Source organism: Micropterus salmoides, unplaced genomic scaffold (genome assembly GCF_014851395.1).
Source record: "Micropterus salmoides isolate LMB-PRFRI ecotype aquatic unplaced genomic scaffold, ASM1485139v1 Ms_hic_scaffold_8, whole genome shotgun sequence".
In the NCBI taxonomy this organism is placed as follows: domain Eukaryota; kingdom Metazoa; phylum Chordata; class Actinopteri; order Centrarchiformes; family Centrarchidae; genus Micropterus; species Micropterus salmoides.
In genome coordinates this window covers 9,521,790-9,535,954 of record NW_024044570.1, presented here as the reverse complement: position 1 = coordinate 9,535,954, position 14,165 = coordinate 9,521,790, and the positions used below count along the sequence as shown (strand labels likewise).

The following is a 14,165-nucleotide window of genomic DNA, read 5'->3' as shown; positions in this document are numbered from 1 at the left end:
GTTTTACATTTCCACCTTTTGTATTTGAAATTTTTGGTTCATTAGATAAGGCATGATGCTTTTTAGCTATGCCAGGGCGTGGCTCTATGGAAGGCAATGTTCATCTGCCGGTCTGTTCACCACTCTGGTCCAGACTGAAATATCTCAACAGCTCATGGTGGCATTGCCTCACCATCAGATGGATTGTCATGAAATGTGGTTCAGACTTGTCATGAAATGTGGTTCAGACTTTCATTTTCCCCAGAGGATGAATTGTAATGTAATCGCCTTACTTTTCATCAAAGTCATAAACCAAAGACCAGTGCAAATTAAATACCCGCAAAACTAATGACATTTCCATCAGCAGTTAGTGCTAATTAGTAAATGTTAGCATGCTAACACCCTGAACTAATGGGGGGGGGGGTAAACATAGTAAACATTATCCATGCTTAACATCATTATGTTAGCATTGTCATTGTGAGCATGCTGATGCTCAAAGTACTGCTGTGCCTAAGTAAAGCCTCACAGAGCTGCTTGTGTGGTTGCAGAGATTTAGTCTTGTTAGCAACATGGCTCCTCTCCTGGCATACATGTCTCTGATAGGGAACTAATTCAGTTTGAATATTTGTCGTTTCTGTGATAAACAAGGTGATCTATTGTTACTACAATTTACTAACGCCTCTTTCTGCTGCTCTACTCTTTCTGCATCAAAAGAATAATTCATAATCCCTCAACCCATCAGAATGATATTATTGGTTTGGCAGTGATGGTGTGTCAAAGTTTCAGATATTGACTTTGAATCACAGTGTGTCTTGTAGTCTTGACCTTTTAGTAGTTGCAGTTTTGTTAATGGACTAACCAGTGTTTGTTTTAACACTTAACACAAGATGTATCATCCATGTTTTGTCAGAAAGTGACATGATGTTTAAGTGGTCACATTAGACTCTGTCCGTCTCAGGCTCAGTTCCTGTTGGTCAGGCTAAACCTCAAGCAGAAGGCCTGCAGGACACACCCCAGCACCCTGCAGGCGAGGTCGACATTTTCTCTCACAGGCTTGGATCAATAACCTCGCTGTCCATCACTTATACAGTCATCTGTGTCTCCCAGGGGTTGGTTAGCTGCATCTTGAAATATAATGGCACCTAGAGCCAGATAAAACTTGCTCTTTTTTGTACAGTGAAGTTTACTCATATTTATGAGCTTATATAAGAATGTATTATACACATAAACATAGTAGTCATTAGGATTTAATTTGAAAACGTAATTTCTTGTGCGTCTGAAGGGAAAAGCAAGGTGACACTGTCATTCTGTGGTAAACACTGTTAATCTGCAGATTATTTTCTGGTCAGGCTAGATATTATTTGTACAGAAAGCTCTATACAGCAGCCTAACCTGGAGCACTTTTTATTTTGAGATGTGTTTGAGTGAGAGAAGATCCTGTAAGCTGCGGCAGTTGTGGAGAAATGGAAAAGTTATTTAATAGTCTGTGTTTTATTATGAACAGAAAAGCAAATGCTAATGGGGATCCTAATAAAGAGAATTTTTCCAATAAAGAAAATTTGCAAAAATGTTTGTGAAAGAAAACCGGAATCGCACAAAATCAGAATCGGTAGGTCGGTCCTTTCAAAAAATCAGTAATGTGAATCGACCTGGAAAAATACAATTGGTGCATCTCTAGTTTTGATCAGTTGCGTGTTTACAGTTTATTCTGCTGTCCTTAAGTGGATTAAGTGTTGGCTCTGCAGCTGGTTATGTGGCTAAAACAAAAAACAGTTCCAGTGTCAGGTTAACCTCCAAAGAAGCAAAAACATATTTCCACCATATGATTCTTGACTGAAGACGGTGTAACAGTGATGCAACATAATACACAGAAAACACGGTAATATCATATTCGGAGGATATAAGATACACATGGCACTAATTGATTTCAATCACCCTGTAACCACAGCAACAGAGATTCTTTGATGATGTGTGATTGTAGTGAGGAGGGGGTCTTTAATCAATACAGCTCCCCACAGTGGCTTTCTGACATTGATGCTCCATTAGTGTGTGTGTGTGTGTGTGTGTGTGTGTGTGTGTGTGTGTACTTCCCTGTGTGCCAGGAGGAGAGTGGTGCAGGTTGAGGTGATGTCATCCCTCACTGGGATATGCAGTAGTGCAGAGGATGGGCAAGTGGCTGTGCATCATGTCTTTAACACACACACACACACACACACACACACACACACACACACACACACACACACACACACACACACACACACACACACACACACACACACACACACACACACAGTATTGACTAGGTGAGTAAGAGTCACCTATCCTTTCCTTGTTTCCTCTCCTCTCCTCTTATCTCCTCTCCTTGTTTCTTCTCGCCTTCTTTACCCATCTTTTCCTTGTTTCCTCTCCTTTTATCTCCTCTCCTTGTTTGACTTTCCTTTCCTCTCCTCTCCTTGTTCTGTCTCATCTTCTTCCCCTATACTTTTCTTTCCTCTTCTCTCATGTCCTTGTTTCTTGTCTCTTTTCTCCTCTCCCCTCTTTTCTACTCTTGTCTAGTCTTTCTTTTCCTTTCGCCTATTCCTCACCAATCCTTTCTTTGTTTCCTCTCCTCCTTGCTTCTTCTCCTCTCCACTGTCTTTTCTAAATTCTCCTGTCCTCCATAAATTGAGTGAATCAAAGGTAAAGAGCAGAAGCAGCACTGCAGTGAAGAAGAAATGTGAGGTGAGGTGTCATGTAATTTTCCCTCCGCATCACATGTTGATTTTCTCTGAAAGGTGTTGTAGCCTCATTCCTGAGTGTTTCATTAGCGTCTTTATCAGTGCAGAAATTGCAACTTGCATGCACATTTTTCCTGACACACACACACACACACACACACACACACACACACACACACACACACACACACACACACACAGAGCGCTGCACTGAATGACTCGGCACTCTGTCTCGGGGTGCATGAGGTTCTAGCAGATGTTTGTGTCTGTGTGGGCTCAGTTCCTGTGAGCTCTGCTGGCCTGCTGGAATTCAGGAATTTACACACACACACACACACACACACACACACACACACACACACACACACACACACACACACACACACACAGCATTTAGTATTTAGCTTTTTTTTATTTTAAAAGTTGCCTGAACACATTTTCTGTTTTCCAGTAACACTCTGTGTCACATTCACACTTAATGCTGCAGTAGAGGCTCAGTCCTAAAGGTTCAGTGTGCCTTAAACAAACTAGGTACTCACTATGTTGGACTCCGATGTACACCTGAAAAAGTAACCGAAAAGTTTTAAACCTGCATGCTTTCTCAAAACCGCATACCTGGCTAATCGCTGAATAAAGTGGCCGTTTCGGAAAGTAAAAAAAAATGTTGAACGTTGAGCACTGTGTTGCACACTGAGGGTCTTGGGCAACTCTGCTGGAGCAGTTTTGAGGCATTGTGTATGTTGCCAAAGGGCAGTTCAACTGTAGATATTGAAGGGGAGAAAAATTTACTTCCTCAACCCTCATTTTCCCACAGATGATGTGGGGATTTGGAATGGCAAGTTTGTGGTTGTGAAATTTCTGACCTTCCAAGTGATAGATTTGAACATGATAAAAATGAATGGTTGAATTTCTTATACAACAGGTTTTAAAAGGTTTCATGAACGAAGATTCAGAGTTTTCTCTACCTTCTGTACAGATAGGCCACTTCATTGTTATATTTTGTAAACAGATACAAATAATGTACTCAAAACCAGTTTTAGGAGACAGTTAGCTTTCATGATACCAACTGTATGCAAATCACACACACCTTTCTTAGTTTTGAATTCAGGGGACGTTGGTGAGATTTGTGAACACAAGGTGTGGCGACCGTCTGAGCTGATGCTTCAGGTGTGTGTGTGTGTGTGTGTATCTAGATCAACAGCAACCACTAGTAAAGACTAAACCTACACGGAGTTTAAAATTTGCTTGTAATCCCTAAATGATTGTCTCTGAGTGATCCGGGGTGTGTGTGTGTGTGTGTGTGTGTGTACAAAAGAATGACTGTGTGTTAGTCACAGTTCAAAGTAGTTTAACTATTTAGTTTCTATTCTGCAATGCAATCATCCTTGGTTTAGAAAGGAACAGTACAACCGTCAGTTTTGGGACGGTAAGAAAAACTTTGTCTGTATCTGAAAGATTTAAAGTTAAGTGAACTTGTGTGTGTTTATGTGTGTGTGTGAGCAGTGTTGAGGAATGCTGAAGTTTAGTGTTTATTGCTGTTATACTGGTGAGAGACAACTGTGGGAGAGGAGGGGGTGTTACTTTTTACCAGCTAGAGTCTGAAGACCTGCAAGACGAGTTGAGCTTCTCATCTGTATTTAATATCTTGGACGTGTGCCTGTATCTGGCAGCTTTCTTTATGTTTATATGATCTTAAGGACTCCCTGTCTCCCCAAATGCATTTGTTGTAGAGATGCAGTAATTTACTGCATGCTTGCTGCTGTAAAACATCAGTTTTTATTCTCTTTCTTTGCCAAAGAATGATCTGGAGCTCTAGCACTTTCAAAGATGAGAAACATACCGCTTCATCTCAGTTTGCTAGAGATAGAAAAGGCTGCAGTGTCTGTCCGCGATCAGTGGATGAAAGAGATGTTCATGAGTCACAAAATGAAAGGCAAGTCTAAAGCTCTACCAGATATATCCAGGAACTAAACTCAGGAACTGAACATGGGACTGAGAGTCAGTTTTGCACAGTCACGTTTCCACTGTATCTAAAGAACTTAGTGCTTTCTTGTTGTGTGAATGAAGCTGTGCACAAGTTGTACTGTAACGTTCAGCAATGTTCCCCACTGATTTCTGAGAAGTTAAAGGGGACAATTAATAAATTTTCTGCATCCAAAGCAGCAAATGGATGTCCAGCAATATTTTCAACAGAAATTTCCTAAAACTTGTATTTGGTCATGCACATTAGAGACAGCTGCCCGATGGCATCTATTTTTCTCCCTTTTAGTTTTTTCCTGTCTAGAGACAATTTGCTGATAAGTCAATTAACAGAAAATGAATCGGTACCTTTTTTGACAGCTAATTTATCGTATAATCAACCAAAAATGCAAAACATTTGCATCTTAAATGTGCAAATTTTATGCTTTTTACTGTCATATATGATAGTTAACAGAATATTTTTGAGTTTTTGACAAAAAAACATCACGCTTGGCCTGTAGGAAACTTTGATGGGCAATTGTTGTTATTTTTTGACATTTTAGATAATAATCAATAAATAATCGTTAGTTGCAGCGTACTCCTGTCTGTCACTTTCTCTCCTTTGCTCTTTCTCCTCTTACATCCTTCTCTCCTTGCTGAACACAATTCCTTTCCCTGTCAGACTCTGTAATCTTTAAATATTAATATCTAATTGGAAGGAGCTGTGTTTTCTAACGTAGCAGTTTCCCCTCCACCTGAGTGATAGTGACCCGGGGCTAAACCTGTCCACCAGTCAAAGGACTGGCACGTTCTTATCAAGACATCCGCTACTCTTTCAATTGCTCTCCATTTTAAAAGCACAAGCTCATTCCTCCGCCATGTGAGCTGACGGCCTTATCTGAACACACTGTCCAATCACATTTGACCGTAACAAAACGAGAAATAACAGACTCTTCCATCTCTTTTTCCTTTGTCGTCCTTCCGCAACTTTCGTTCTTCATCTCATCTCGTACCCCTCCCTTCCTCGCTGTCCCTGGCTTATTTCACCCTTATTTTACTTTTTCATCCGTCATCATCAAAACTCAAAACGTCAGCCAATGTTTTTACTGTAAATGCTGAACATACAGTATTATGGTAATGTCGATCTATTGTACTCAGCGTCTAGGGGCTTCGTGTCTAACAGCCCTCCAGTTCCTGCCTGAATGACCTCACCGCATGCAGCTGTCCGAGGAAATGCCAGAAAAGTTTTTTCATCTCCCCCAAAAATTTGGCGGTAAGCTCCACACGTGATTTTTTTTCAGAGCCTCAGCTGGTATGTAACCTTGGCTCTTCACTCAGACCTTTGACCCCGAAAGACCTAGATCCATCAGTCCCCACCCGTGATCCCTTAGACGGTTCAACACAACCTTCCAGCTACTCCTAATGTCTCCTGCTGTTGAGCTTGCAGGTTCATGAAGTCTCAGCAGGCAGGCTACTGAAAGCAGGCAAAGAGGTTAATTTTCTGCTCTGGAGAAACGCTGTCCAGTGATTTTCTGCTCCACTGAGGTTGGAAGGGCTCTTAATTTAACTCTGGGTTCATAGTTTTTGAAGCAACAATGCAGCCAAAGAAAGAATTTAACCTGCTGTCTATCCTTTTGGTGGGGAAAAATGTCATTACCCGAAGTAGGGATTTAGATTGCCCTCGTATCCTTTAAACTGGTAATCTGCAATATCCTTTTATTTTGATGACCTGATCTGTGGGATTTTTGAATGGTATTTCCCCTGAGATCATTTGTGTATTAGAGTGACTTGGACTGTAATGTTTTTGTCTCTCAGTTTCAGGTTGATAAAATTTGAATTTGTCTAGGTGGTGATCAGGTTTTCTTCTGTTTATTAAAAACTAGCCACTTTTGCTTTCTGTCTGTCCTATCCAGGAAAAACAACCTCCCAGATGTCAGCTGCTTAGAATTTGTGCTACTCTAATCTATCAAACAGGAAAGGGGGAAAAAGGCATATATCCATATTGTGTCATGGTGAATTTTCTGTGTATCATTTGTATAGAATTGTTTTCTGCTGGTTCAAAAACAACATGTAATTACAAAATTCAAAGTAGCTCTACATAAGTCTGATGATCCAAGCTCACTTGTTTCCCCTGGCTTAGTGTTATTTTTTTAATGTGTAACACACAGTATATGTTATTCTTTAGGTATTAGTAATAGTGTCTGATCCAGTGTGAAGACATACAGGCAAGATAACAGAAAGCCACACACACATGCTGTACACTTTCTCTCACGCCACTGGATCTGTCACCCATTCTCTTGTGAACGCAGCCTGTCTTTCTTCCCTAGCGGCTGATGTTTTAGCAGTGACACCGGGACATTCATAAGTCACTGTTTTCTGGCTTAATGACTCGCTGAGTTAGACTGACAGCTGAGGTCAGCCAGCTACAGAGAAGTGATGAAGACGGACCAGCAGGAGAGCTGAAAGAAGGGTTGAACAGCTGTGTTCAGTAACTGTATATTTATATCAAACCAAAAAAAAAGCCAGCATGTGGAATATAGATACACAGAGCTTGATGCTGGCTCAAACACAGAAAAGGCTATGTGGCGGTAAGAAGAAAGCTCCTTGTCGTCTCTAATCTTCTCTGAAAAAATGTAAATTTGATGCTCGTTCACTTGCTTGATGACAGAAACAGAAAAATACCTCATACTAAACTTCTGAATTATCAGTTTAATTCAGTTTGTATGTTTCTCAATCAATCCAGTATATACATTATCTCACATACTACTGATGAGATTTTGATCTGCAGTCTGGGAACTTTGGAGTAGCATAGATTTGCCCAAGTAGGAGCCCTCATTTGTTCTTTATTTGTACAGGCGCCACAAATACCCAAAAGGAGCCCACCAGACAGCACAAATGGACTGTGCATACTGAGTGTATTTACATTTCTGCATAATAGACTTTAAACTCTGACCTTTTACCCATTTGAATAGCTCATTAGTGTCCCAACAAGTGATTGCATCAGTCGCGGGGGACATTGTTTTGAATCGCGTGTACTCTCTTTCATCTCTGTCTGTTTCTCAGATCTGTCGTCTGTGCCTCTGCTCTGTCTCTCATCCCTCACAGTTCACCTCTTTGTTTCTTACAGACACCCAGCTGTCTATTTCCTCTCTCTCTGTGTCTCTGTCTGGTGGTGGTGGGCTGCTGCAGACTGCTGTAGGTGGTCAGGATCTCCAGGAACTCCAGACAGCAGGAGGGAGAGGTCTGTCTGGGGCACTCAAAGGACGACTGCCTGGCTCATCCTCTCCTTTCTCTTTCTTTCTCTATCTATCTACCACATGCACATAGCCAAGAGAGCCATTGAAGAAAATGTTACCTGGCAAAAAACAGGAGAGATGATTAGGAGAGTAGGATTCTATTTAGGCAGCCTGAAAGGGCAGTGGTACCTGTTTTCATGGAAATAATAACCTCAGTTTAGTCGGAAATTGTGTAAATGGTTTCTTGTTTAAGGACCGTTCATTTTTAATGCATTGTCCTGCCTTTGCATTATGGTTTCCTATAAACCACCATGCAAACAGAACTTGAATTGAGAATTGATTTGAAAAGAAAGAAGGAAATTTTGTCATTTTAACATGTGGAATGTGTATTTGTTTGTGTTGATAGTGAATATCCAGAATATAGAAAGAAGCAGAAACAGCACAAGAGAAGTGAAGCCAGATAGAAAACCAGCAAAAAAATGGAGAGGAAAAAACAAGAAAATAGGATGACATGAAGTGCACTGACTCAGAAAAGTAAGATTATTGACAGGAGTTGTACAACAGAGGGTGAGAGGGCGATTGACAGGGATCAGACCTTCACGGTGGTGGTCTTAGTTTTGACCTACTGTACATTTAACTTCTTGTTTTTACATTTTGGAGTACATTAGTCATCCATCTTCTTGTGGCTTCATATACAGTGATATTGATTTATCTGAAAGCTTGAAATGCATATAGTCTGGTATTGGCGTTTTATATTTCCATGCTGATTCCGTCTAAACAAAACTGTCACTCTTTGTAAAGCTTGTAAAATAGTTACTTATATTGAAATTTGATATTGTCATTTAAAATAAAAGCAAATCAGTATCATATACAGTAGTTATCACAATAATTTGATAGAGTGCTTCATCTCGGTCCTATAATGATCAGCATATTTAACAATTATTAACAGATTATCTTTTTTTTTTCAACATAATTTTTGAAGCTTTGTAGTCTGTGAAACTGTGTGTGTGTGAGAGAAAAGAGAGAGGGAGAATGGAGTGCTGTGTTCACTATCAACAGGGAAGTGGTGAATTACACCATTGTGCTCTCATTACAGCCACTTTTGTGTAGAAGGTGGCAGCTGTTAATCTTGGCACACGGCTAGAGCCCTTGGATTATCACATGAGTACACACATGCATGCACACACGCGCGCACACACACTCACACATTCAGACTCACACTCACACTCACACACACACACACACACACACACACACACACACACACACACACACACACACACACACACACACACACAGAGACACAGAGTATGTGGCTCCGATAAGCTGGCCAGTAGCCTTTAAATTCATGAAGCAGCTACTGTTCCTCATTGTTTTGAATAGCTATCAGTTCTTGTCTCTCCCTTTGACTCCTCTCATGCTCCTCTTTTGTTGCATTTGTGATAGTAGTTCCCTTTACCATCCAAAACAGAAAGCCTATTGAGTCGACCTACTCTGTCATGGGACAGATGAAATCGCCATGACTCTACTGACCCTGTTGTGACTCACTGTACTGGAAATGCTCGAGGCTGTGAGGATATGAAGTGATGTCTAAAACCACTAATTTCTCCTTTGAACCCTTGTTGTTATGTTGCTTTGCTGTCATGCTTAACCTCTTCCATTTCTTCTTTCTCTGTGTTTATGTCCGTCTCTGTCTTCCTTCAGTTGGGATGTCCTGATTCAGTCCTCTGGGCCCAGAGAGCGGTGTGCTGATGGGACCTGCTGCGCCACCATGAGCTTACAAGATGGCGGCTGCAGCTACGCCAGCAGCGCCAACATGGCCACAGCAAGTGGCAGCATGCGGCGGCGCCTGGAGGACCAGGAGTTCACTCTGCGCGTCTATCCAGGCACCCTGGCAGAGGGCACCATCTACTGCCCCGTCACTGCACGCAAGAACACCACAGCTGCTGAAGCCATCGAGTGCCTCATTGAACGGTTGCGCCTGGATCGTACCAAATGCTACGTGTTGGCTGAGGTGAAGGAGTTTGGTGGGGAGGAATGGATCCTGAACCCCAGCGACTGCCCTGTTCAGAGGATGATGTTGTGGCCGCGGAGCGCCCTGGAGAACCGCAGTGGCCTGGGCAGTGGCGATGACTACCGCTTCCTCCTGCGGGAGAAAAACCTGGATGGATCTATTCATTATGGCGGCAGCCTGCAGATGTGGCTGCGGGTGACTGAGGAGCGTCGGCGCTTGGTGGAACGGGGCTTCCTCCCCCAGCCTGCAGGGAGCGACCCTCCGTCCGACCTCTGTGCTCTCCCAGAGCTAACAGAGCGTGCCATTTTGGAAAGCCTTCGTGCACGTTTCCGCCAGGAGAAGATCTACACTTATATTGGGAGTATTCTTATTGTGATTAACCCCTTCCAGTTCCTGCCAATCTACAATCCTAAATATGTTAAATTGTATGACAACCACAGACTGGGGAAGCTGGAGCCCCACATTTATGCTGTGGCAGATGTGGCATATCATGCCATGCTACAGCGACGTAAGAACCAGTGCATAGTTATTTCTGGTGAAAGTGGGTCTGGGAAGACCCAGAGCACCAACTTTCTCATTCATCACCTCACTGCACTCAGCCAGAAGGGATTCGCCAGCGGGGTAGAGCAGATCATCCTGGGAGCGGGGCCTGTGTTGGAGGTAAGGATCTCACCTGACAGCGCTAGCAGTGTTGAACAAATGGTTCTACTCATGTTTGTCTGTGGGTTTGTCAGCAAATGGTTCAAAATCCTAATAGACCATTCTGACAATGGAACAGATGACTTGATTTTGGTGGTTTAGATCAGCATATTTTTTTAAATTGGACTTGTATTGAGCAAGTGCGCTGCATTTGGCAGCAGCAAAACAGGGCTGCAATGTATTCCTTTGCGGGCAATTGTGCATCATCAAAGTACGTCCACTAAAGTGCTTGTTTTTGCAAGGTTCAGATTGTTAATTTAAGTGTCTGACAGCATTATGGAAAGGATCCCCAAAAAAACTAACTAATCGAGGCAGAGGTAGACCAGCAACTCTCGTGTTCTGTGAGGTAAATTACTGTTTCTGTCAAGGGAACAACTTCCAAATTGTTGTGTCCATAGATTGTGTCACATAGAAAACAAAAACATAGGGTCCAGGTTGGGAAAATAGGGTCCAGGTTGAAAAACACCGAAGTTACCCCACCAAGGTAGTTCAGTCTGAGATGTCTGTTTCGTGACAGAGATGACTGTTTTGGCGGTGGAGTCAGTCTTGTAGCTTGATTGTTCAGATAGCTTTTGAAGGTTATTTATATCTATAAAGTGTGGACCTATGAAATGAAAGGTGTTTTATAGCAAGACCAAGACGGAGACTGTATGGCCTTGAGAACAAGTCTGGTTGTAGTGCTTTAGCCATTGGAGCCTCCTAAATTTAGGACTGAAATATTCTGCTGTAATTGTCCTGCGTTTAACAAATCGAACTAATGTAGTACAGCTACATACTATAGCAGCGAGCTCAAGACACGCTGAATCTGATTCACATGTTGTGAATTAGACACCTTAGTTGTAGAAAGGAAGTGACAAAAGCCTGATGAAATCTGAAGTGAAGTCTGCAGGTCATTTCTCTGCCGTTTGAACGTCGGCTTATGAGACTAGGCATGAAATGGATTATAGAAATGTCCTTCTGAAACTTGAATTGTCTCGACGTGCAGGGAAACTGTATTTAGCCCCGGCTTTGACACATGACTATATATTATTTGACCCAGAAACTGGGTTTTCTACCGAGTCCAATCTCAGCATTGATGGAAAAAATCCTAATGGAATGTTGCCTAATCTGGATTCTGGATGTCGCCCTGGATTATAAATCAATAAAGGATTATGGATTATGGAATTTCATTGGGAATTTCATGTTTTGGGAAGGTATATTCAAGGGCAACATGCTCTCTTCAGCCTTATAAATATTACACTGTGAGCTCTGTGCCTCCCAATAGTTTGTTGTTTTCTGGCAGCCATTTTGTTCTGCAGCGCACAGCTTCCTGTCAGGACGTATGGGGATATCATGTCAACAGGCAGCTGTGCACGTTGAAGCCATGTGCGTCCCATGTGGTCTGTACAGTAAAACGAGGCAGTTGTACGGTCAGTTGGATGTACGCTTTGTCATCTGGAAATCATGAATCACCTTTTAGACCTCCTCACTGCTTCCGGGGAAGAAACTTGGAACTGCAGCTGCTTTCGTGTCACTTTTCTTACATAAAGAACAAATGGCCTCTGTAAAAGTTTTATTTAAAATTTCCTGTAGAATAGAAGCTTTGGAGTCACAGAGTTTTAATGTGACCACTGCTTTATAAAATGCCACTCATCCTAAGAATCTCTTGCAAAATAACAAACATGGGATGTGTCATGTATCAAAAATGTGTAACATAACATGTAGCTTCAACACAAAGCTGTGGTTGAACTGTCACGCGTGCATAGTTCTCTACAGGTGATGATTTGATGCTGGTCACTGAATACCTGTCAGAGCTTAGATGCGAGAGGTGACAGCACTGGGAGGGCTGAAAGGCCTGTTTTGATAATAACTCAGATAGAGGAACATTACTCTCTAGAGGAACTAGATACTATTTGCTGGCTTGTGTGTTGTGTGTGGGAGCATGACTGTGTCCCGTGTTATCACTTCCCTATCACCTGTCTGACCAAGGTGTGAGAGAAAAAGTGCACAGTTTAAATGTCACAGAGAGGGAGTTATAAAGACAGGGAAATTCCATCTTTGATTTTACATTTTGGAAAATATGTCTATTGAGTTTGTGGGAATGAGAGTTAGATGAGAATATCAACACCATTCTCCCATCTGTACACCAAACATACTTTAAGATTGCAGCCAGAGCTGGTTAGCTTAGCATAAAGACTGGAAACAGGGGGTAGCAGTCACTCTGGCTCTGTTTGAAGATTGCAAAATCCACCTACCAGCACCTGCAAAAACACAAAATTTATGTGCAATAAGAACAAAGTCTCCATTGGTAGCCTGGCAACTACTCCCAGGTAAGAAATAACCCCCGTCGTCTTTACACTTAAAGTTTTTGTACAGATTAAACAAAAGAGTTATAACATGTTAATTTGTGCTGGTAGGCAGATTCTGTTGCCTTTGGACAGAACCAGGCTAACTGTTTCTCTCTTTCGGTCTTTATGTTAAGCTAAGATAACAGGCTGCTGGTGGTACCTTCATATTTAGTGTACAGACATGAGAGTGGTATGAATCTGATCATCTTCTGTAACTCTTGGCAAGAAAGCGAATAAAATTGCCGTTTGAGTGGAATTTGCAGCATTATTTGATTTGATAGAATTATTTACATTTGACACAGACTGTGTTTATCTATTGTATGGAATAATCACCAAAGACATGCAGCAAGTAAAGGTAATTAGATTCTCATTACCAAGAACCAGAAACTACAATTTGTATATTTTTGCCATGTATATTTAAAAAGCTGCATTTATTAATTGGATAATCTGATAATGAGAAAGAAATGTAACCATACATGCCGGAGTGACTACATCCCACTGTATCAACTTGTGACTGTAAACATCTAAACCTTAACATTAACTGTTTTCCTGTGTGCTGTAGCTCTCCTAACACTCCCCAGCAGCTGAACATGACGTCCTATATATGCACCGTTTGCATCCCATGACCAACAGCTGGAGGCAGAGACATTACGAACTGCTGTAAATGCCCCTGGGGCCTACCGAGTTTCTTTGGGAAGCAGCTCTCTGGAGCAAAAAGTTTTACCATCAGCCAAGAAACAAGGCTGCTCAGTTGATCCTGCCGAATTCTTTGGTTTCCACAAGTTGTAATGCCAATTACAGAACCATTTGCTTCGGTCAGAAGCCGCCCCTGCTTCACTGAAGCTTTGTGAAAGTCAGGCTAAAAATATGAGGTCAGCAAGGCCTTATTAGATGGATTTCAAATCCATGCCAGTCTTCAATAAGTATTAAAAATCGGGCCAATTTGTTTGTTCTCTTCTGTATTCAGTTATGTCAGCTCCATTTTTATCTTCCTGTATGAAGCTACATACTCTATGGTCCCTCCATCTATATGCTGACCCAGAAAATGTTGAACAGAGCATTACTTTGATACCTAAGCGTGAATTTCAAATTGCAATACCTTAGACTACTTCTCACATTACTGTAAGATGTGGCTTACAGTAGGAGAGAGCGGGTTGCCCGTTAATCGGAAGGTTGGCGGTTCAATCCCCGGCTGCATGTCGAAGTGTCCTTGGGCAAGATACTGAACCCC

At 41.9% G+C, this 14,165-nt stretch overlaps 1 protein-coding gene across 11 annotated transcripts in view; it reads left to right on the top strand.

The window, feature by feature from the left end:
- The window catches only part of LOC119893251 (unconventional myosin-IXAa-like), a 152,296-nt gene that overhangs the window by 23,253 nt on the left and 114,878 nt on the right, over positions 1–14,165 (top strand). For all 11 annotated transcript variants that reach the window (XM_038705262.1, XM_038705269.1, XM_038705260.1 and 8 more), the window contains exon 2: positions 9,599–10,568. In XM_038705262.1, the coding sequence (XP_038561190.1) occupies positions 9,666–10,568 (903 nt within the window). In that variant the 5' untranslated portion in view covers positions 9,599–9,665. The remainder of the gene's footprint in view (positions 1–9,598; positions 10,569–14,165) is intronic.